General features: G+C 36.5%; 2 protein-coding genes and 1 long non-coding RNA gene across 4 annotated transcripts; 2 read left to right on the plus strand and 1 right to left on the minus strand.

Annotated features, from left to right (window-relative positions):
• Positions 1-236: 236 nt before the first annotated feature.
• Positions 237-738, minus strand: LOC147501103 (uncharacterized). The gene is made up of 2 exons (XR_015219767.1): positions 642-738; positions 237-539 (listed from the first exon to the last, which is right to left on the minus strand). It is a non-coding gene; the product is annotated as an uncharacterized LOC147501103 (long non-coding RNA).
• A 9,362-nt stretch (positions 739-10,100) lies between these two features.
• On the plus strand, positions 10,101-18,726 carry LOC147501104 (putative importin subunit beta-4). Its single transcript, XM_086606143.1, has 21 exons — positions 10,101-10,548; positions 10,623-10,755; positions 11,652-11,788; positions 11,914-11,959; positions 12,261-12,470; positions 12,586-13,089; positions 13,170-13,304; positions 13,421-13,636; positions 13,729-13,818; positions 13,934-14,181; positions 14,284-14,372; positions 15,692-15,732; positions 16,055-16,085; positions 16,190-16,312; positions 16,415-16,629; positions 16,720-16,815; positions 16,924-17,036; positions 17,433-17,568; positions 17,657-17,761; positions 17,866-18,207; positions 18,313-18,726. Exons 1-20 carry the CDS (start codon positions 10,274-10,276, stop codon positions 18,064-18,066), a joined length of 3,144 nt encoding a protein of 1,047 aa, XP_086462269.1. The 5' UTR covers positions 10,101-10,273; the 3' UTR covers positions 18,067-18,207; positions 18,313-18,726.
• Positions 18,727-19,646: 920 nt separating this feature from the next.
• Positions 19,647-21,774, plus strand: LOC147501105 (F-box protein At3g07870-like). Of its 2 annotated transcripts, none has more exons than XM_086606144.1 (3): positions 19,647-19,792; positions 20,206-21,281; positions 21,369-21,774. In XM_086606144.1, the coding sequence occupies exons 2-3, from the start codon at positions 20,232-20,234 to the stop codon at positions 21,453-21,455; spliced, it is 1,137 nt and encodes a 378-aa protein (XP_086462270.1). In that variant the 5' UTR covers positions 19,647-19,792; positions 20,206-20,231; the 3' UTR covers positions 21,456-21,774. The 2 variants fall into 2 exon arrangements, with proteins under 2 accessions (XP_086462270.1, XP_086462271.1); XM_086606145.1 differs by having other exon boundaries at positions 19,654-19,792; positions 20,203-21,281.

Genomic DNA, 21,774 nt, shown 5'->3' on the forward strand with positions numbered 1-21,774 from the left:
ACGTGAATTATTTGTGAACTCTTATAATCGAGTCCTACCAAAGCATGAAAGCTACTTAAAAAGAAAGAATGAAAATTATATCGTTCACCTAGTAGTCGAGGACATTCAATCGTTATTTGCATTTTGGGATGTAATCTTGTCGAGATCGCTAATAAGGTGAATCTCTTCTAAACGCTTACATGCTGCTTCGAGTTGGACCATAAGATTACTCACAGGAGTAGTTCGAGTTGGTACCCTTTTGAAGCCGAAAATGGAAACATAAATACATATGGAAAGTATCATTGTACAATTTGTTTTTCAAAATTGAAACTTCAAAGCTCAAGTAGAAGAAAATTATAAAACTACAACCTTGGTGGAATTTGCAAATGTTCTCCCAATTTGACCATTTCGACAATGCCTTACAACCTGGCAAGCCATCTCATTTGACATAACATCATATAAACCGTCCCTTGCTAATATGACAAACTCGTCTTTCTCCGTTCGCTTTGTTATGCTGACCTTCGGTACAGAAATCACATACGGTTTAAAGTATTGATCGCCTACATTCATCATATTTAGATCTTAATTACGTTCAGAAGATAGCATAAACAGCAGGAAGTAAGACTAATTCCATTTCTTAAAGGATAAATCATTGGACATACCTATGGATCGAGAAGTAGCAAGCACTCCAAGTACTCTATAGCCATTCCAATTTATGACTCTTCCACCAGCGGCTTCTACTCTATCAATTTCATCCGGGTCTATCGGTCACCGCAGAAAGATGTAGTATATTGTATAGTGGACTCAAATTGAAATTTTTGTTTGAACTATTATTTTCTTCAAAAATATGGAGGTGGCAATGGCTTATGTTAGTATAGGTTATGATTGTTAGTAGAATGATATATTTGATTTAAGTTCACAACCATCTTCATTCTCTATTACTAATCACTTCCAAGTTTGTTTATAAAAATAAGAATAATACTATGTATATGTTGTAATAATACTATGTATATGTTGTTGAATCACTTTTGTGACAGCATTGGCAGAAAGAGATTAAGGCTAGGTACTGAAAAACAGTTGTCAAAGTAGTTGACTGGTATGTCTTACATGTATTTTGTCTATCTCTATGGGATGTCAAATCTATTAAAAGTTTGGCGTGTCATGCTTTAATTATGTGTATTTTCATTAGGATGATTATGCAGCTAATGATGATATATATGAGGAGAAATAAAAGAAAGAGACGTTGGCATTTTTCATGGTGGCCACGTAAGCTTAAATCCTTATTGTGCTAATTTTTTGATAAAACTGTATTCTTTTTTTTTTTTTTTTTCCTATTCCAAATGTCATTTTTAATTTACTAATTGAGGTGCACATACACGATTTTGCCTAAATGATCATACATACAGTTCATCTAAATGATCATATTCATGTTCCCTCTCAATGACAGGCTGATTATTATATGTGCCAAATGTAAACCCTATAATTTTTTGAAAGACGTGACAAAATTATAATTAATGATAACATACACAAAGAGTCCAAGGGATAAAAGGAATGACCTGATCCTTAAAACCTTTGGAGAGAATTTCATCAGCCTCATCCAGTACAAACATCTTGATGCTATCAGGGCGGAGGGAGTAGCAGTCTTTCCTGTTCCAGACTGTGCTTGTTGGATCACATCAAGCCCCTTGCAGAAGGGTACATTCCCCTTTGTGAATAGCGAGGGGCTTCTCAAAACCTACAAAAACAAAAAGAAAAGTAAATCACATGGAATTCTTATTTCTAGGAGAACCAAGAGCTACTCATGATGCAAGATAAATATGCAAAACACCTATTTACAAATGATAATGCAACACAATGAGAGCAAAGTAAATTTTATGCAACACATACCGCCAAATAATCATTCAAAGAAAACCCAACAAACTCGATTTTCCTTGTAAATTCAACCAAGACCCAAATAAAAAATATTATTCAATATTTCTCAAACTCCCAAAGAAAATATCTCACATGCTTATGAAAACCGAAAGGCGAATCGATACTTACCATAAGCATAAATTCCCCGAGAAGGTTCTCTTGCAAATTCATTGCATCAAAACCCGTCCGTGATGAGTCTACACACATCCAATCAAAACCCAAAAAATACAATATCATATTCCACATCCAATAATAAAAGCTCAAATATATAAATCCAAAGAAAACATACAAATCATTCATCTTCGAATCATAATTGACTACCATCGAATCCGAGATCCTTCGGTGCTAATCCCGCCATATCTGCAAACCAACAATCGATTATTTATAAATCAGCAGAAAAGAAAAATTAAATTATAAAAATAAAATAAAATTAGATCTAAATCTTGTCTGCCCATATACCTCCAAATGATCTATTTGAAAAACAGGAAGACATGTTAATGTATATGAAGAGCCTAAAATAAAGTTCTTAACCATTCCAAAGACGTCCAAATGATCTATATAAAAATAGGAAGATAAATAAAACAGAAATCACGAAGGCTTAATCCATCACTTAATTTCTTATAAGCTTGGCACATATGATCTATCAAAATTATGCAGGAATTAAACCATTATTACTTCCATTTCTTATGTGTTTGATACACACATGTATATATAGACATACAATGAAGTACTCTGTAATTTGTGCAAGTTTCTCAAAGTTATAAAGATTGTACCAATCAGAAAAAATGCAACGGTATCTAGGTGGATCCATGAGAATACAAATACATGTATATTTCAGTCACAAACAGTTCATATAATACAATGTGCAGCCTATGACTTAAGCCTCGTGTATATAGAACTAAAAGTATGAGCATAAGTACTTCTATGGTGATCATGTGGACTGTATAGGTATATAAAAGCCTATATTTGGTGAAACAAATAAGAATTGCTACCCCATTGTACTTTTATCAAAGGTACATCTATAACCTTCGCTTTTTGTCCTCCACTCCTCCAAATGAGTCATCTTCGATTTTAAGAAGAGATACGAAACCAAGGTACTACAAAAAATTACGCTGTCGATTCTCGCTACTTAGAAATGCTTTTGAGAATTATTTCAGTTTTATTGGTTTCTTGAATTCCACTTTCTTTTCCGTACATTAGTTAACTCTCGTAATTCTTAAATAAATTGCGCTTGTTTTGTGTGAGTATTACATAATATTGTCTTCCACATGTAAGAAATTGAAAAAAGTTCCAAAGGCCAATTACGTAGATTAGGATATCCCACATAAGTTTCAAAGCAGGTCTACAAAACTCAACCAATCAGAAGTTCATTGCATTTTTGAACTACAAAATCGCAAATCGCAAATGGATTAGCAAAATTTAATCCCATATCTGTTCATGTATAGTTTCAGGTCATATACCAAGCCGACACTGTGTGAGTAGATAGCCCCGAAAAAGGATGACTGAATTAGACCAACAGTTGCGGGATTCCAGTTGTACTCTGCAGACATCGGGCATGGCAATGCTCATATTCACCGCCATGGATAGTTTATATTATACACAATGCAGAGTACGCACAATTTGTAGGTTCAACGGTCAATGGTAACTACTGACGGCGGTAAGGACTCGGGGGTATAGCTTACACGATCCATATTGCGTGGAGGAGAAATGCTGAAAACATAGTAGTACAATCACCCAACGTTTTGGGAATTTCTCCCGCCAAGATGAAGTTTTCTCCACATCCGGGACTTCTGAAAATTCCATTGAGTCCAAATTCGGTCCTTCTATGTCATATGGCTCTCGCTTTATAGTTGGTCCGTTTTAGTTGCCTTAAGGTACTCAATCTGCTGCCATTGTGTACCATATATGCCAAGTTTATCCATCCTTCTTGGCTGCTTCAAGTGGCACTAAATGTACCAAGAAAGAAAGCATTCGTGATCTTCCTTGAATTCTTCGCTTAAGACCACCGCTGTGAAACTTTTTGCAGAATCTTGTGTAGGTTGAGAGAGGCGCTCCAATTCAGCATTTCGCTTCATACTGCTCGACATGAGAGAAAGATCACGATGCACAACAGGGGCTAAAATAGTTTCTAGACATATAGGAATAGTTTCCTTTTGGAATATGTAACATTTTGTTCATTCTGTTCCCCTTGCACGCGATCGCGACCGACACCACCCAAATGCTCTCCTTTTGGTGAAGTAGCTGCTCCCCAGTTCATAAATTTTTCCCGTCCGAATCATTTTATTACCGTCGGATATTTGAAATTATTAAATGAAGAAACTCTTAATCTTTCCCCCTCTCCCACTCAGTATTGTGGTGGGGAGTGGGTCATACACTCATACCCCCATAGAAATCAATGCAATAGTTAGATGAGCACATGAATTCGCACATATCCTCCGATTACTACTTTCGAACTAATGTCATTTATAAAACCACCTTGATTACAATAAATTGCGACATCGGAAGAAAAATATTAACATAACGAAAGAATCAATATTTCCTTAGATATTTAAAGTTTCTCTAAAACACATGTGCACATTTCTTTCTTACTTTTTTTCTTACTCATCCTTAACATCCATATTGTATTTAAAACTGTTAATTAGTGGCTGATGCAAATTCCAACCACACACACGCATAAATCACAAACGAAAAAAAACACTTGAACACAAAAACACTATCCGAAAATTAAAATGAATCAAAGATTTAAAAGTAAATACATGTTAAATTAGCTAGTAGATTATTTTCAGTCCTTTTAATAAAAGCCTAGTTCCATAAATGATTTTCACTAATGTTATTGGTAATTAGATTAAATGATTTTAATGATGCAACTTCTCTGAAGCTCACACGGAGGCATCGGGGAGAAAAAGACTCCCTTCCTTCAACATCTTCTTGAACTGCATAAACCGGAAGATATCTGATTTGAAACCTTCCATAACAGAGTATTTTTGTCGCTTTGCAGAAATATTTTCTTTGTCCTCGAAATATATTTAGAAGATGAACAATATCCACAATCATTTTTTCTCAAACCCTCGCAGTCAATAGGTATGTCCTTCGAACATCCTCCGATACTTTTACAATGGTGAAACCGATATACAACCGCTTAAGTCCAAGATGGAAAGATCGACCACTACTACATTCCACGTAGTATCGATGTTATGCCGCATGCCCATGTGGAGTCCAATCGGGCAAACAAAAGTACCCAATTATGTAATTACGTGGAATATATGGTAAAAGTGTGTTAAGTGTATCGTGTATGTTAAGTGTGTGTGCTATTTGTAGTTATGTAGGTACCCATGTAGGTAACATCGTGCTATATATATCGCTGGCAATGTATCAGGGCTATCACCGGTACCAAATAATTTCAAATTCAGAGTAGCAGACTAATCGTGAAAGTCCAATGCAAATTGCAACTATAATGAGCTTGAGACGATCAATCGAAAGTAATTTCATTGGCCTAATCATTAATACTCGACACAATGTTTTCTACATGCCAAAAGTGGTTCTCGAGACAGAGACCAACATACTTTGCTTCCACTAACGCTAGCCAAGACCCAGTCCGGCTTCACTTTGCGAGGCCTCCTACATTGTATATCATTCCTTTTGGTATTAAAGAGCGTTGTCTTATCTAAAACAATTGTAAAACAGAGTTATTTTAGATAATTATCTATAAATCCATTTAGAAATCTATCAATAAAATCGATTGTTGTGTCACGGAAAAGAAACTTGAGTCCAAATCAAATCTCAATCCTCCAGCCCAAACATATACCATGGGACAGGGTAGTGTCTATAATAATTGCTCATATAATGATCCTTGAGCAGAATTTTCTTAAAATACCACGTGTGCACCGGCTACTTTTGAAAAACCGGTGCGAAGATCCTAAATTAATGGGTCTAACCATTAGTGACATGCATGTGCAGTTGTGCACATCCTCTTAGTAATATCGATTGACTTGACTTCGATACCCTTCTCCTTCCTATATACAGGTTTCACATCACATTCAATAAGAACCAATAATGCTCAGCTCGAAGCATTAAAAGGCTTTGGTCACGAATCAATAGAAATTGTAATCGTGGAAAAAAAAAAGGGGGGAACATACTAAATCAAACATTAAAACGTCCTAATTAGTGATGATTCATTTAACAAACTCAAAAATGAAACTCATAACACATTTGTATATACAATTGACAAAATCCAAATTGACTTACCTATGTAAAAAACTTTGATCATGGAGACCTAGAACCAAATCAGATGCGCTAACCTCGCTAATTGTAGACGCAATAGTTCAACCATCTTGATCACCTTCTCTAACAACAATCTCCACCTTAGCTTATATATACCACATGATCACCATATGATAAGAGCAGAAAACTTATCAAACCATGTAGCATTTATAAATATGTTATGATTTGTATCAATAACATCACAATAATCTTTCTTTTTAACCTTACAGATCCTAAACATGAAGATCCTCAAACCTCGGCATTGTGTTTAAGATGAATGAAACGGATGGCAGCAGTTTTATCGATAAAACCAACGACGGCCCAGAATCCAGGTTAAGTGGAAACTCAAGTATCAAATCCCCTTCTGTATCCAGTTCTCATCCTCTCAAATCTGTTGTTACTATAAAATTTGAGCCACTTGCTCACACTAAACGATCATCCCTCTATAACACGGGACTCTATTATTAGTGACCAACGTAGTCCTAGAAGTAAAAATGGTTGGCCAACGACCACGAACAAACTCTTAAATATCTAGTTTATGATTATAGATGAAAACACACAATGTACTTTGTCAAATTCGAAACTCCTGCCTCTAATTACAAATGAATACAATCACAAAGCACTCATAGTCAACATTTTCAGTGACATCCTTAAAGCAAGAGTTCTCAAAGTCACTCTTTGCCTACTTCAACTGTCTGTAGTGGCAAACATACGGCCGTAAAACTTATACATGAGCCACATCATTGTTTTTTTGTCTCTTCATTGTAAATATGTGTAAATGAGAAACAAATGAAGAAAATGGGAATTGGCCATCGAATCGAAATCTCCAAAAGAATGGGAAAAGGAAACATACCGGCCTCTTTTTGCAATTGAAATAAGTTTCCCTTAACCCGACACACTCGATTGGATATGGATGGCGTCTTTTCACCTGCACACTCCCTATATGATTTGTTTTCAACCTACAATAACATACCAAATTTTTATCAACTGAATAAGCCGTTTGGTTATAGAAACAAAAGAGGTGTTACCTTAACACGGTCGGATTCACTAAGACACTTTACCAGTTCCATTGCCAACCCTTTGCAAGATTTAGCCATACTCTCTTTTTAACTCACTTCGAAGTGAATAAAACCGCTCGGCTCTGCCAACCCTCTATAGAGATATGAATGTTGATAGCTCGGATCATAAACTTAAGAATTAGAAGAAAAAGTTTTGGGTTAGTTTTCTATTTTCAATTGAAGGTTTTTGTTTTTTTTAGGATTTGGAGTTTGAGGCTGATGGGAAGGTTTTCTCAATTGAAGGTTTTTCATTTTTGAGGATTCTAGTTTGAGGCTTATTTTTTTTTTTTTTTTTTGAATCATTTTGTGTGTTTTAATGTTCCGTAGGTATATCACGAATCATAATTTTGATTGGCGTGTAATTGTTTTCTCATGATTTTATGGATCTCAAAAACATATAACCAATCTCGAGCAAATCCAACGTTTGGTATAATTTTTAGTAAGGGCTGAATTGTAAATAATTAAAATAATCTTGTCTTTTTTTAATTAACTTTGGGTACCTACTTAAAAATTGTCTTTGATGTGGCCTCCTCGAAATCGCAGATGAGCATTTTCGCTCACTGTGCAATAATGGTTTTAGATTTTCAAATATTATTATGCATTTTATTGTCAAAAATTAATTTTGGGCCTAACCAAATACAAATTGACCAGGCCCATACCAATAAAATATTACTAACTGTGGGTCCGGATGGGGGTTTTAGTTGGGTTTTGAAGCTTGGGGGCCTAGGCGGTCGCCTAGTTGGCCTTTGCCCCCGGTGCCCCAACTTGTTAGGACTTTGCGCCAGTTTATTTGTTGTGTTTTTTTTTTGGGGCAGGTTTCACCTTATCCAAAAACCTTAATTTACTTTTAAAAAAAAATCTAGAGTAAAACTTGGATGGTGCATATAGAGCAACTTAGGTACATTAATCTCATTAGATTTGTGGTCTGCATATAGATCAAATTGCATCTTTAACTGGACTTCTGCACATCCAAACTTTTGATCTTGGAAGGAATTGGGTTTGGGTTGGTTTGAACACATTGTTGCTCTGATCGGGTCTGACCCGATCCGAATGCCACATCATCAGGGCAACCCATTTATGGTGAGTTTTAAATTTTGTGTTTGAAATTTGAGATTTGTGGGATTTTATTTTTTTACTTTTTCCAAAACCGCCATTCACCCGATTTGGTATATGAATTCACTAGAGGAGAGTGGAGAGGCGGCGACTCTCCCAGCCAATTCTATACTCTCTCAATAATTTGATCAACACGAATCTCAACACATACACACATATATAAATATATGTATATACTCGTAAGTAACATATTTGGTTTAGTAAATAAGTTTTAAACAATACATAAGCTAAGTACAATTGACATTTGCAATCATGGATGCAAAGGTTGAAATTGAGTGTATTGTGGCCCTCTAGTGCACTACTGTGATTTCATGGTTACAATCTTAAAGGATTGATGACTCTAGAATTAGTTTAGTTTATCCATACTTTCGTAAGACATTTAGATGAGGTTTGTTTGTTATTGAATGTTTAGACTTGAGATATTTCAGGTATATTTATGTGTTATATGATACATTCTTCAAACATCTATGAGATACCAAGTACTACTTAGTCTTAAATTTAAAGAAGTAGGATCGCATTTGCAAAGCTATTCTTACAATTGATGAAGTGAATTGCTCGTGACATTTGCAATCAAAACATGTCATTATTCACAATAACATATGAAATTAATTGTTGTAAATGACTAGTTGTAGTTAATTCAAACAGGAGAAGCACGATATTTAGCTATGATCGATTTACATCGACCAAATAAATTCATTACTTGAGTGAAATAAGACATGTCTACTCTTAGTGTACATATCAATTCTAGTGTACCTCAAATTCCAATATGAATTGGTTTCGTGAGTACTTGGAATGTCATTTATTTAAAAAAAATAAAAAATCATAGTTGTTATGACTGGTAGTTTAAATATACTAAAAAAAAAAAAATCCATAACATTTTAACATACATTTACATACACACATAATCACATGTATAAACAATAAACTCATATGAAAACAAGTATCACTTTCAAACTTACTTTATTATGCTATGCCAACAAAAAAAAAAACAATCAAATAAAAAACTTAATTTGTTATGTTGTTTACCTTTACTCGATTTAAGGAATTTTTGTAAGAATATAACATCACTACTTATAAAATCACGCTTTTCTTCAATGAGAAATCAAAACTTTGCAGAACTACCGCTATTTTGCAAATATATCTACAAGTCATTTTTATATTTGCTTACTAGAGAGATGTGGAAACCTCAAACATTTCAGTCGTATGTTACATGATTTTAATATAGAAGAATCATATATTGTATCGTATACCTTAAAACAAGTTTAATCTCACTCATTACGATTTGCGAATATAGAAGATATAGTAAAACAACAGTTTTCTTCTTTAGTACGAATAATAAACCTTAAATAGTGTGGTAATTACGTAGTACTGCTACAGTGCTACTATTAGAAAGTTACGGGTGCTATCTCTACACTATATGATAACCGGTTTTCAGAACCACTCTCCACTATGGAGTAGGCAAATTGAAATATCCCTATTTGCTCAATTTATAAACACTTCCCTCACAAAAATTAGAAACCCCTAATTTATTAATAATTTAGAAGAAACCCCCTAATATCACTTAAATTATTTATTTATTATCCATTTCTCTCCCTGAATTTAGAACAAACCCTATTTTATTAAGAATTTAGAATTTTTTTTTCCTAATATCACTTAGGAAACAAAAACACCTCGGACTTGTACTGCTACTGTGGCAAGTTACAGTGGAGCCCAATCAAGTAGTACGTTGGACCGCAAAATAGTCCCTGCATTTCTAACCCACCGACCCAATTAAACTTTCCGACAAAGAAAACAAACCTCATTCCCGCTAAAAGACGGACCCATATATAAAAACTACCCAAAAATAAACAACACACACTCTTTCTTTCCAACCGCCGCCACTTAAAAGTAAAGTAAAACCCTGACACACTTCAAATTAGGGTTTTGACACAGAGAAGAGAAGAGAAAGAGATATGTCGCAGTCACTAGAGTTATTACTGATACAATTTCTGATGCCAGATAACGATGCAAGAAGGCAAGCAGAAGAACAAATTAAAAGATTAGCAAAAGATCCACAAGTAATCCCTGCTTTAATTCACCATCTCCGAACTGCTAAAACCCCAAATGTTAGACAGCTGTCAGCTGTTCTTTTAAGGAAAAAGATTACTGGTCATTGGGCTAAACTTTCTTCTCAAATTCGCCAATTGGTTAAATCCTCACTCATCGAAAGCATCACTATTGAGCACAGGTAACTCTCTTATAATTGTCTGGCATTGCCTTAAAGTATTTTTTATAATAAGTTGGAGTAATGTTTGTTTGCAGTCCTCTTGTGAGGAGAGCAAGTGCGAATGTTGTCAGTATTATTGCCAAGTATGCGGTTCCGGCTGGCGAGTGGCCTGATTTATTGCCGTTTCTGTTCCAATGCAGTCAGAGTGCCCAAGAGGACCATAGGGAAGTGAGTGTTTTAACTGTATTTACTTTCCGTTATTTACCTTGTGGATATAGAGTCATAGTTCAAAATGCATGATTCTGTTAGCAGCAGATCTGTGTTGGAAGGTGGAAAACGCAAACCCTTGACACAGGAAAATTATGTAAACTTTTTAAGGTCAAAACTAATTAAGGCAGTATATTCATTTACTAGTTTATTTTATAGATTTCCCTTTTATTCTCTTAATCTATAGATAAAATATAATTATAAATCTCACATGGATTTAGAATACTGCCCGGATAAATTCTCCCTCTCCATGTGTGTGTGTTTTGCAAACATAATTTTGTCAAGCCCCAATCAGCTCATGTTTTGGTATGTGAATGTTTAGTTCCATAACATCACTTTGCTTTCTGTTAGGATAGCTCATCTAATTTATTTATTTTATTTTATTTTATTTTTTTAAAATTTTAATATATTCATCGTTACCTTCTCAACGGGAAAAAACTCTTTGAAATTCCGTGCATTTCCTTAACTATAGAACAACCAATCTAATACAACATAAGTTTCCAGTGGCGTAAGTGGGAGACACTTTTTTCTTATTTATTACTCTGTGTATGTGTTACTGTAGCTAATACTGCTTTCCAGGAGTCTTACGATGCTTTTCTATATCTTTGTAATTGAGTTTGTATACTTATCGATACACTTCAAATAAAAGTTATCTGCGACTTTACGATTTTAAGGATATCAATAACATCACTAAGACATACTTTCATCTACATTTGGTGAACTACATATGAAATCCCACTTCTTTTCCCCTACACCAGTTTCATTATTTTCCGGGTTTATTTTCTTTCTTTATTTATTTATTTTTCAGAAATCTGAGGCTAACATATATGCTTCTCTTGTTCTTTTTGATATTTAAGGTGGCATTGATCCTATTCAGTTCTTTGACGGAAACAATTGGGAATACATTTCAAGCACACTTCACAGATTTACAATCTCTTCTACTAAAGTGCCTGCAAGATGAAACTAGCACGCGTGTCAGAGTTGCTGCTCTAAAGTAATTATTTCCCCTCTCTGATGTTTGCGTATAAAATTAGTTTTTCTGTAAATGTAAGAGTGGACATGCTGTGGTTTCTCATCAGTTAATGTGATTGATTTTCCTATCTGTATTTATTTTTCCAGGGCAGTTGGGTCTTTTCTAGAGTTCACACATGATGGGGCTGAATTGGTAAGGTTTTATTTAGTGGCACGGTTAATGTAATTCATTACTTTCTTCTTCCGTATTTTCAATAAGGTATATTTAATTATATTGAAAAATGGTGTAGTGATACCGAATCTATAACAAAGTTGATAGTATAAAAGCAAAGAAAAAAAACATAGGTTTGTAAAAAGATACTTACTAAGCTGATCAGTCCTGATGCTTTTGAATTAAGGTTGGAACTGTCGCATTTGACACTGTATGTCACAACTTGCCATTAAGGTAGCACTATCCAAATAATAAGATTTTCCTTTTGGAATTTGCTTTGTAGGTGAGATTTCGAGAATTCATTCCGAGCATCCTGAACGTATCAAGGCAATGCCTTGCAAACGGTGAGGAGGATGTTGCTGCAATTGCTTTTGAAATTTTTGATGAGCTAATTGAATCTCCTGCACCTCTTGGGGACTCTGTAAGATCCATAGTGCAGTTTTCTCTTGAAGTTTGTTCAAGTCAAAATTTGGAATCTAATACACGCCATCAGGTTGGAAATGTCAAATGCATCAATTATCGTTTATCTATGAATTTATTATTTCAACAGTATTAATTTTATAGCTATGCTCATGTCCCACAATCTCTGTTCTCTGCGTCCACATCAGGCTATTCAGATAATCTCATGGCTTGCGAAGTATAAATCCAGTTCTCTTAAAAAGCACAAGCTGGTGATCCCTATTCTGCAAGTTATGTGCCCTTTACTTGCAGAAGCAACTGAAGGAGTTGAATTGGATGATCTTGCAGCAGATCGAGCTGCTGCTGAAGTCATCGATACAATGGCTATAAACCTTCCCAAGCTTGTCTTTCCACCAGTTTTGGAATTTGCTTCATTGAGCAGTCAAAATGTGAACCCAAAATATAGGGAAGCTTCTGCGACAGCTTTAGGTGTTGTTTCAGAAGGTTGTTTTGAACTGATGAAAGAAAAAATGGAACCCATCCTTCATATCGTTTTGGGAACTCTAAGGGATCAAGAACAAATGGTAAGAGGAGCGGCATCATTTGCATTAGGCCAATTTGCTGAGCATTTGCAGCCTGAAATTACATCTCACTATGAAATCGTTCTTCCATGCATTTTAAATGCCCTTGAGGATGTGTCTGATGAAGTAAAGGTAAGTATTGGATGGAGGTTAAATGCTTCATGGTTTATTTATGTACACCACATGCATAATGGTATTACCTGCTTCTACAGGAAAAATCATATTATGCACTGGCTGCGTTTTGTGAGAACATGGGTGAGGAAATCCTTCCTTTTCTTGACCCCTTGATGGGGAGGTTACTCGCAGCACTCCAGAATAGCTCCCGAAATTTACAGGAGACATGCATGGTATACTTGCCATCATTTTTGCTTTTTTGGGATAAGTTTTAATTTTTAAATACCGGTTGAGTGTTTTTGATTTCAAGTAATTTTTTTCTTCTAACGCGATGATGATGCTTGCGCAGTCAGCGATTGGTTCTGTAGCCACTGCAGCAGAACAAGCCTTTGTTCCATATGCTGAAAGGGTTTTGGAGCTGATGAAAATTTTTATGGTGCTCACAAATGATGAGGACCTTTGTTCACGAGCTAGGGCTACTGAGCTAGTTGGAATAGTTGCAATGGCTGTTGGAAGGATGAGAGTGGAACCAATATTACCCCCTTTCATTGAAGCTGCAATATCTGTAATTCTCTCTGACACTTATGCTTTAAGGGAAAGGAGAAAAGAGGGTGGTGGGTAGCTTCTTAATCTGTACTTACGAAATATACTTTTCAGGGTTTCTCTTTAGAATTCAGCGAGCTTCGGGAGTACACTCATGGGTTCTTCAGTAATATTGCTGAAATTATGGATGACGGTTTTGCACAGGTACACGTGGGGGTGCTGCATGGCTTTATTGTATTTGGTAGTGTTTTTATCCTTTGTATCTGTTCATAAAACATTGACACTTTTTACGTTTGTGAAATTCTATTCTGGTGAGCAGTATCTTCCACATGTTGTCCCTCTGGCGTTTTCTTCGTGCAATCTTGATGATGGATCTGCAGTGGATATTGATGAGTCTGATGGCGATGAAAATGTAAATGGATTTGGAGGAGTTTCTTCAGACGATGATGTCCATGATGAACAAAGAGTTCGTAATATTAGTATAAGGACAGGAGTTTTGGATGAAAAGGCTGCAGCAACTCAGGCAATTGGGTTGTTTGCACTGCATGCAAAAAGTTCTTATGCACCGTATCCTTTTTTTTCCTCCCCATTTTTGGTTATGTTTTTCCTTCAGTATTTTCTATGTTGATGTCATACATGTCATCATTTGGGATCCTTGATAGTTTAAAGCTATTTGGAGGAGTCGCTGAAGATTTTGATTAAACATTCTGGTTATTTTCATGAAGACGTTAGGCTTCAGGCGGTTGTAGCCTTAAAACGTGAGTAGCATTTACTTCAACCTGCTTTTCTCAAAATATCTTCATACTCTACATTTCCATGGCGTGACTCGAAACATGGTTTTTATGTATAGGAGTTCTTGCAACTCAGCGACATTACTCTAGCACGCTCTTAAGAACAGTGATAAGAAAGTTTATTTTGAAACTTTTATCATGATACAGTGTCTAAGTAGAACAGATAACCTCGACACACTAATATTTTCATATATCCATCTGTAAATATTGTTATGTTTGCTGTAGCCAAAAGTAAGTGCATTATTCTACTAAGGTCAATGTTACGCTTTTAGAGTCCACAACCAAACCACTATCTACTTGTGATGCTGTTGATATTATTTTTACCAACCGCAACCATATGAATGGAACATAATTTTAAAGTATTGGAGCCATTCCTGAATTCCCTAAATGACAAGTATTGGAGCCATAAGGCGTGACACTATTGAAATGACATATAACACATAAATGTCTTTTTTTTTATGATGAACTATAACGTATAAATGTCACCTAGTGTGGAATCTTTCAAATACTTGTCCAGTCAAGAGCAAAGTCTTGCAGTTGACCATAGATAGTACAGGCAGAAAACACGCCACTTGCACTCGCCATAGCTAGATATCGTCAGAGATGACTTCAATCTTAGTACAATAATCTTTTGTCATTTATGCTTTCACCGGATTTCCTGTCAAGTAATTTAGGAAATTTCTCTGGCCAACAACAAAATCACTTTGTTTGCAATGTGTCTTGTGCTAAATGCAACATGCATCATGCTAGTCCCCTAGGTATAGGCCATAGGGATTATATAAAGCTAGGACAATCCTCTTATTCTCCCCTCCAGTCTTCTTCCAGTACTCGTTTTTCCAGACTTGTTATTCTCCCAGACTCCCAGTACACATTGAAAGTCAGTCCGTTAAATAATATGATCATATCTCCTTGGTGTGCTTAATGCAACGTGTATCGTTTTACTATTTTGGCTTGTATTGTATTCTTATCTCATTGCTAAGATAATTGTAGTTGAATAATACTCCATTTTCTGCCTCACAGATATCTTATACTGATAAATGAGTCATATTCATTTGATACTTTCAACGAATATTCTCAGGGTTTTATAAATTCAAGAATATCAGTGTCCTGTTTCGATAATTTTTAGATTTTGGTTATACCAGTACTTGAATTAGGGAAGTGTTTATTTGAATTATTTCACAAGTTTATCCTTAAAAATTTATCGTCTCCGTTCTAGATGACTTCTGACATCCTTTGTGCCTTCATCTTTAGATCATTGACCGTGTTTATTGATATATCCATTGCAGATATGCTGACTGTAGCACAAGCAGTTTACCAAAATCACAATGTGAGTGTTCTCTCTAAATTGGTAATTTTGAGTAGGTTTCTAGTACATGCTTGGCCCACAAATTACTGTGTAGTCTTATTAGAACATTTGAAAACACACTTTACTATATTTATCATGTTTTACCTTGCACATTCTAGCCATAGGAGGTTTTAGTTGTAACCTTTTTACCGTCGTGTTTTTATCTACTGTATCCATCTCAGTTACCGCCCAATAACTTCCAGTGATAACTGACATCTAACGATATTCTTGGTTTCTGGGTGATTCTGTCAGGAGTAATAGTATGCTGCCTCTAAGCCAACTTGTCTATTTTTTGTTTGTGCAGGAAGGGCCAGCAAAGACGAGGGAAGTTCTTGGTAAGATGCCTGAAAATGGCAATTCCTCTCATTAGCTCGTTGGTTTGTGGGCACCTGTCTCTGTCAACTATGAAGAACTTACGTTGGTTTAACATATCGTGCAGATACTGTGATGAGAATATGCATAAAGACAATGACCGAGGATGATGATAAGGAAGTTGTTGCTCAAGCATGTCAGAATGTGGTTGACATTGTCAAGGATTGTGGATACATAGCTATTGAACCATGTACGTAGGATCTTATTTGCCAATGCTTGATATAATCAAACCTTTCTGAGATTGATATAATCATGAGCCAGCGTTTCATGCTTTTGTTTCACCTAATTTCAGACATGGATCAGCTTGTTGCTGCAACCCTACTACTCTTGCAAGAGAAATCAGCTTGTCAGCAAGCAGAATCTGAGAGTGACGACGATGAGGATGCTTCACATGATGAAGTACTTATGGATGCAGTATCTGACCTACTTCCTGCATATGCAAAGTGCATGGGGTCTCATTTTGGGCCCGTCTTTCCTAAGCTGTTTGAGCCTTTGATGAAGTTTTTGGTATGGCAGTGAATGGAATACTGAATACTGATTGGTGTGTATGCTGTCCATATCTCTTACTCCAACCCTTCACATTTTATGCTTGAGCAGAAAAAGCTTCGGCCTCCACAAGATAGAACGATGGTGGTTGCTTGTCTTGCTGAAGTTGCTCAAGAAATGGGTGCACCAATTGCGAGCTACGTCGACGTAAGTATTTTCTTTTGGTTAACTGACGTAAGTATTTGTTATGAGATTAATATTACATATTTGGTGCTTATTTGATGCTTGAACATGTAGAAAGTTTTCCTGTTTCAGGGTTTGATGCCATTGGTACTGAAGGAGCTAGCATCTGCGGAGGCCACTAACAGAAGAAATGCTGCATTTTGTGTTGGAGAATTGTGCAAAAATGGTGGAGAGTCAACCTTGAAGTATCCTCATTGATAGGATATACGTTTTGTTGGTCTTTAATGACATGGTCCTTTTTTGCTTTTGGATTTTTAAAGTTTTCAATTCTATTTTCTTTTCAGCTCTAAATGGCTTTCATCTTTGGACATTTTCACATTTTACCTAGAGTTTTGTTTTTAAATGTTAGGTCTGTGAGTAGTTGTCCTTGGTATTTAACAAATTCCTAAAAGAGCAGTGCCTTCTCTTGGAAAGCATTGATGTCCAAAGCCACAAGTTCGCTTTAATGTTATCTAGGACTTAATCTTATCTCTGAAGTCCGAATGAGTGCTTTTGTACATAATTACTGTTACATGTGGTCAACCTTCCTATAAATCTCTTTATTTTCTTGGTTAAAACTGTTTGCCTTCATCTAGACAAAGATATTATGGTGAAATACTCCGTGGTCTTCATCCATTGTTTGGAGAAGCTGAGCCTGATGATGCTGTAAGAGATAATGCTGCTGGAGCAGTTGCTAGAATGATAATGGTTCGGCCTGATTGCATTCCACTGAACCAGGTTGACTTTCTTGCAACTTGTTCTGATTTTACTTCCATATTGATCATTTCTGTTGAGGTTGGCTAACTTTGTGTCTCTGTTCCTCTAGGTGCTCCCTGTCTTCCTTAAAGTTCTGCCACTGAAGGAAGATCGCGAGGAATCATTGACCGTCTATGGCTGTATTTGCAACCTAGTATTATCTTCTAATCCCCAGGTGCAATTAACTTATTGGATGTTAATGTAAATCCATGGAATGTATTTTCTTTGTCCTCGTTAACCTGAATTTCCTTTTTCTTTCCTTGTTCAAAATCCAAGCAGATCCTGTCCCTTGTCCCAGAGTTGGTCAATCTTGTTGCTCAGGTGGTGATCTCTCCTGCTGAGACTCCTGAAGTTAAGGCCCTAGTTGGCAGACTGTTCTCTCACCTGATATCCCTCTATGGCCATCAGATGCAACCTATTTTAAGCAACCTTTCACCTGCTCATGCCAATGCTTTGGCAGCATTTGCACCTAAAAGTTGACACCTGAACGAGGCAGCAGGGAGCTCCTATTATACATAACCTTTTGGCCAATCAGTTTCAAGCGTGAGTAAATAGTGCATGTGTTGTTATGCCCATTTGTGAGTCATGTTGAGCCTTGTGTGAAATTTGGTGCATGACTAGGTATTGTCTTTATCTTCCCAACTGATTTGTTTCCTATCATGACAATAGGTTTTTTAAACTTCCATGATTTGCATCATTATAATTCTTATTTTCTGATCCTTGCAGGTTTTATTTGTCAGGCATTGGTGCCGTCTTTTATGTCGTCTTCGTTTTTCCCGTGTGGAGACGCCATGTCATTCTTTTGCTTCACCTTCCATTTTCTTTCCTTGTTGCGTTCTCTGTTATTTAATATTTATGTCCAAGTGTGTTGTGTTCTCTGTTGCAATTTTTTATTTAAGTCCAGGTCAGCAATCAAGTCATCTGGTTTTGCGAGGATTTTGCAGATTGTATCACTCTGCTCGTCCTCTTCGAGAAATAAAGGGAGATTGGGGATTGTTACCCATGTTTCATTTTTTTTTACTATAACAATGTATACTATACATATGGTTTTGATTCTTAGATATATGAAAGAGATGTACTGAGTGGATTGGTTGGGTACTTGAATCGAAACTTTTAAGCCTTTGATGATGTTAAATTGTCTGTATGACTGTAACATTGGATTCATTAATACTGTAGTGGGCGGATTTTGTTTGGAGACGGCCTCCCTTGCTTGAAGGATTAGAAGCTTATTTTTATAAGCGATCATTGATTTAGTGAAACCATACGAGAGTAAGACTCAACATTCCCTTTCTATGGGCAAATACCTACCTATAATCTATTGAAGGTTAAACTTGTTTAGGAACTAAGTTTTACTATTTTTGATGGCAACTTCTACCAATCTTTGTTCAAAATTATGAAAAATAAAAACTAAACAAAAATTGCATAGACACATGGGTTAGACGCGACACGGAAGGGATTTGATGAAGGTAGAGAATGTCACCAAGTTGGTGCATTGTCAAAGGTAGTGCTGTGACCTGATTCTTTCTCTAGTGTTTTCTCTCCTCTCTTTCTTTTAGGGTTTCCCCCCTTATTATATTTGGTTCCTCCATAGTATGCGCTCTCCCCTTGATTTTCTTTCTATCCATCCGTTCTAATGAACCCACATGACCCCTCTGACTTTGCACACCTGTTCCACCGCTTTTTGGGTTACCCTATCTATTTTTGCTCCATGCTGCTGCCTACTCCCAGTCCGCAGTGGCCCATCAGCCCAGGACTATTCGGCTCCATGCTCGCTGCCTACTCCAAGTCCGCGATGACTATTTGGCTCCATGCTCGTTGCATACTCCCAGTCCGCGATGGCCCATCAGCCCAAGACTATTCGGCTCCATACTCGCTGCCTACTCCCCGTCCGTGATGACCCTCCAGACCATGGACTCCTCCGACCTTAGGTCCATTAATCCCAAATCAGTCCATAACAGGTAGTACCACTCTCATTTGGTTCAGTTAATTGGACAGGGTTCCTGTCCAGTCCAGGTAGAAAAATGTTGTTCACTTAAAAATTGCCTCGTACGAATATTAATGGGCCGGTAGTCATCAACTTTTGAGTACATAGTACAGTGACTAGTTGGCAAAGCATGCACCACTATTCTCCAATTCTCTCTCCTCTGCTTCTCTTTGAAAACGCTACAGACAAGTCTTGGAAACGGCGTGAGATCTAAAGAAGAAGGTATATATATATATACATATGCCTCTTCCATTACTTTGTTTTTTTTATATCTGTATTTGATCACATGGTTTGAGTTTATGGGATTTAGGTAAAGGGTTTAAGCCCTGGCACTTCTTTTATGTTTACATGTTCTTTTAATCTTTGCTAAATAAAAGACCCTTTTGATGAGTTTGGTTTGTGGGGTTTTAGAAATTATATCTGCTTTGGGTTTTTGAAAATGGTATTTGTGTTGCAATGCTCTTTTGTTCTTCGGGTTTTTTACTGCTGATTTTTTTTTTAACTCGTCATTTGTATAGACAATGGTGATGAGGAGCATTATATATATGACTAGAATTTATCAAAATATCAATATAACTTTTAGAGGTGGCCGGGGATATAAGTTCACCTGTTGTACTCATGTTTCTTTTTAGCAGGTTACAGATTAGAAACAGTTTCTCTAATGGGGCAAGATGGAGAGATATCTTTGGATGGAGAGTATACGACATGTGTTTGTACTGGTGATGTAAAGAAGGCGAGTCTACTACCTGAGCTCATTTCTGATATTTTGTCTAGGCTACCCATGGAGGATGTTTTGCGATTCAGGAGTGTAAGCAAGGAATGGTACGCCTTGACAACGGATTCTGCCTTTATTCAAATGCATCTGAAAAGAGCATCATGTTTGCCACGTCGCATCTTCCTTGAGGCTAAGACTAATGTTGACTTACACGAGGAGGATCATGGGCCTATAGCAAGTTTATGTTTGCTAGAGACAGTTAATGGTATGTGGCGAGGTAAGGAGATTCCAGTTGCAAATATGCCAGGGGACCATTTCTTCACTTTATGCTCTTGTAATGGCTTACTATGTGTCACTGCTAAAACCAGTGTGGATCCCCTCTTCATATATAATCCAATTAGGAGAGAATGCGTGGAGCTGCCTGAAACATGTATAGAAGTAGAGAGCTCGTTAATTTCGGTGGGTTTTGGTTTTGATGACACAACCAAGAAGTATAAAGTTGTTCGATTTTTTAAGTTTCGCAGCGGTGATGATCCCTGTACAAGAGGTGAGATTATTACATTGGGTGAAGGTTCATGGAGAGAGCTAGAGTTGTCTGGCCGAGTTGTAAGTGGCTTTAATGAAAAACCAGCATTTTCTGATGGAGCCTTTCATTGGGTTAGTGAGAAAGAAAGTCAATCTGGCTGTGAGAGAATCCTCGTCCTTGACATTTATGATGAGAAGTTTCAAACTATTAGGATCCCTTCCTCTGTCATTCGCGCCTTCAAGTATCCTTCAGAAGCACGTTTACTGAATTTGGGGGGATCTCTGTTGTTAGTTGAACATGAGTTATGGGAACGCTTTTGCATATGGAGAATAGTACGTAGCAGTGAGACCAGGAAGGACTACAAGTTTTATAAATCCTCCCATTCTTTGAATTTCAGTAAAGCTTTTCGGAATGACATCTTTAGCATAAAATTGCAGGATATGCTGATTGACAACAAATTCTTGTTTCATGTAAGTGAACTTGTATTGTCAATCGATACCTTTTTACTATTCAAACGTATTCTTTAGAACACTATTCATGTTGGTTATTTGTTTCAGGTGAGATTCATCAACCTAAGAGGGAGGGAGCAGAAAAAAGATCATCTGTCACTTTATTTGCGGAAAAGGAGAGTACCAGGTTGTTGAGGTTTTGGGTGCTCCAACTTTTTTCCAACCAAACCTGTTCATCCCATCCCTTGTCTCGCCTCATGATGCTATTGGTAATGGAGTGCAAGTAAACTAAAAGCAGCTTGTTTTCTATTAGCCTACTTCGTACTTGCAGAATTTTCAGTCAATGCTCACCATTAATTTGATAGTTGTCTAATGCTTTTGACTTCATTGTCTTTAAATTGCCTTGATCTGTTATTTAGTGTACTTGGTAAGTTCAAACAGGACCTGTTAACGCAAAATACTTGGATCATATGTTTTACACACTTTTTTGTTGTGAATTGTGGTTTACTTTGCA

This window comes from Coptis chinensis, chromosome 4 (assembly GCF_015680905.1).
Source record: "Coptis chinensis isolate HL-2020 chromosome 4, ASM1568090v1, whole genome shotgun sequence".
NCBI classification, from domain to species: domain Eukaryota; kingdom Viridiplantae; phylum Streptophyta; class Magnoliopsida; order Ranunculales; family Ranunculaceae; genus Coptis; species Coptis chinensis.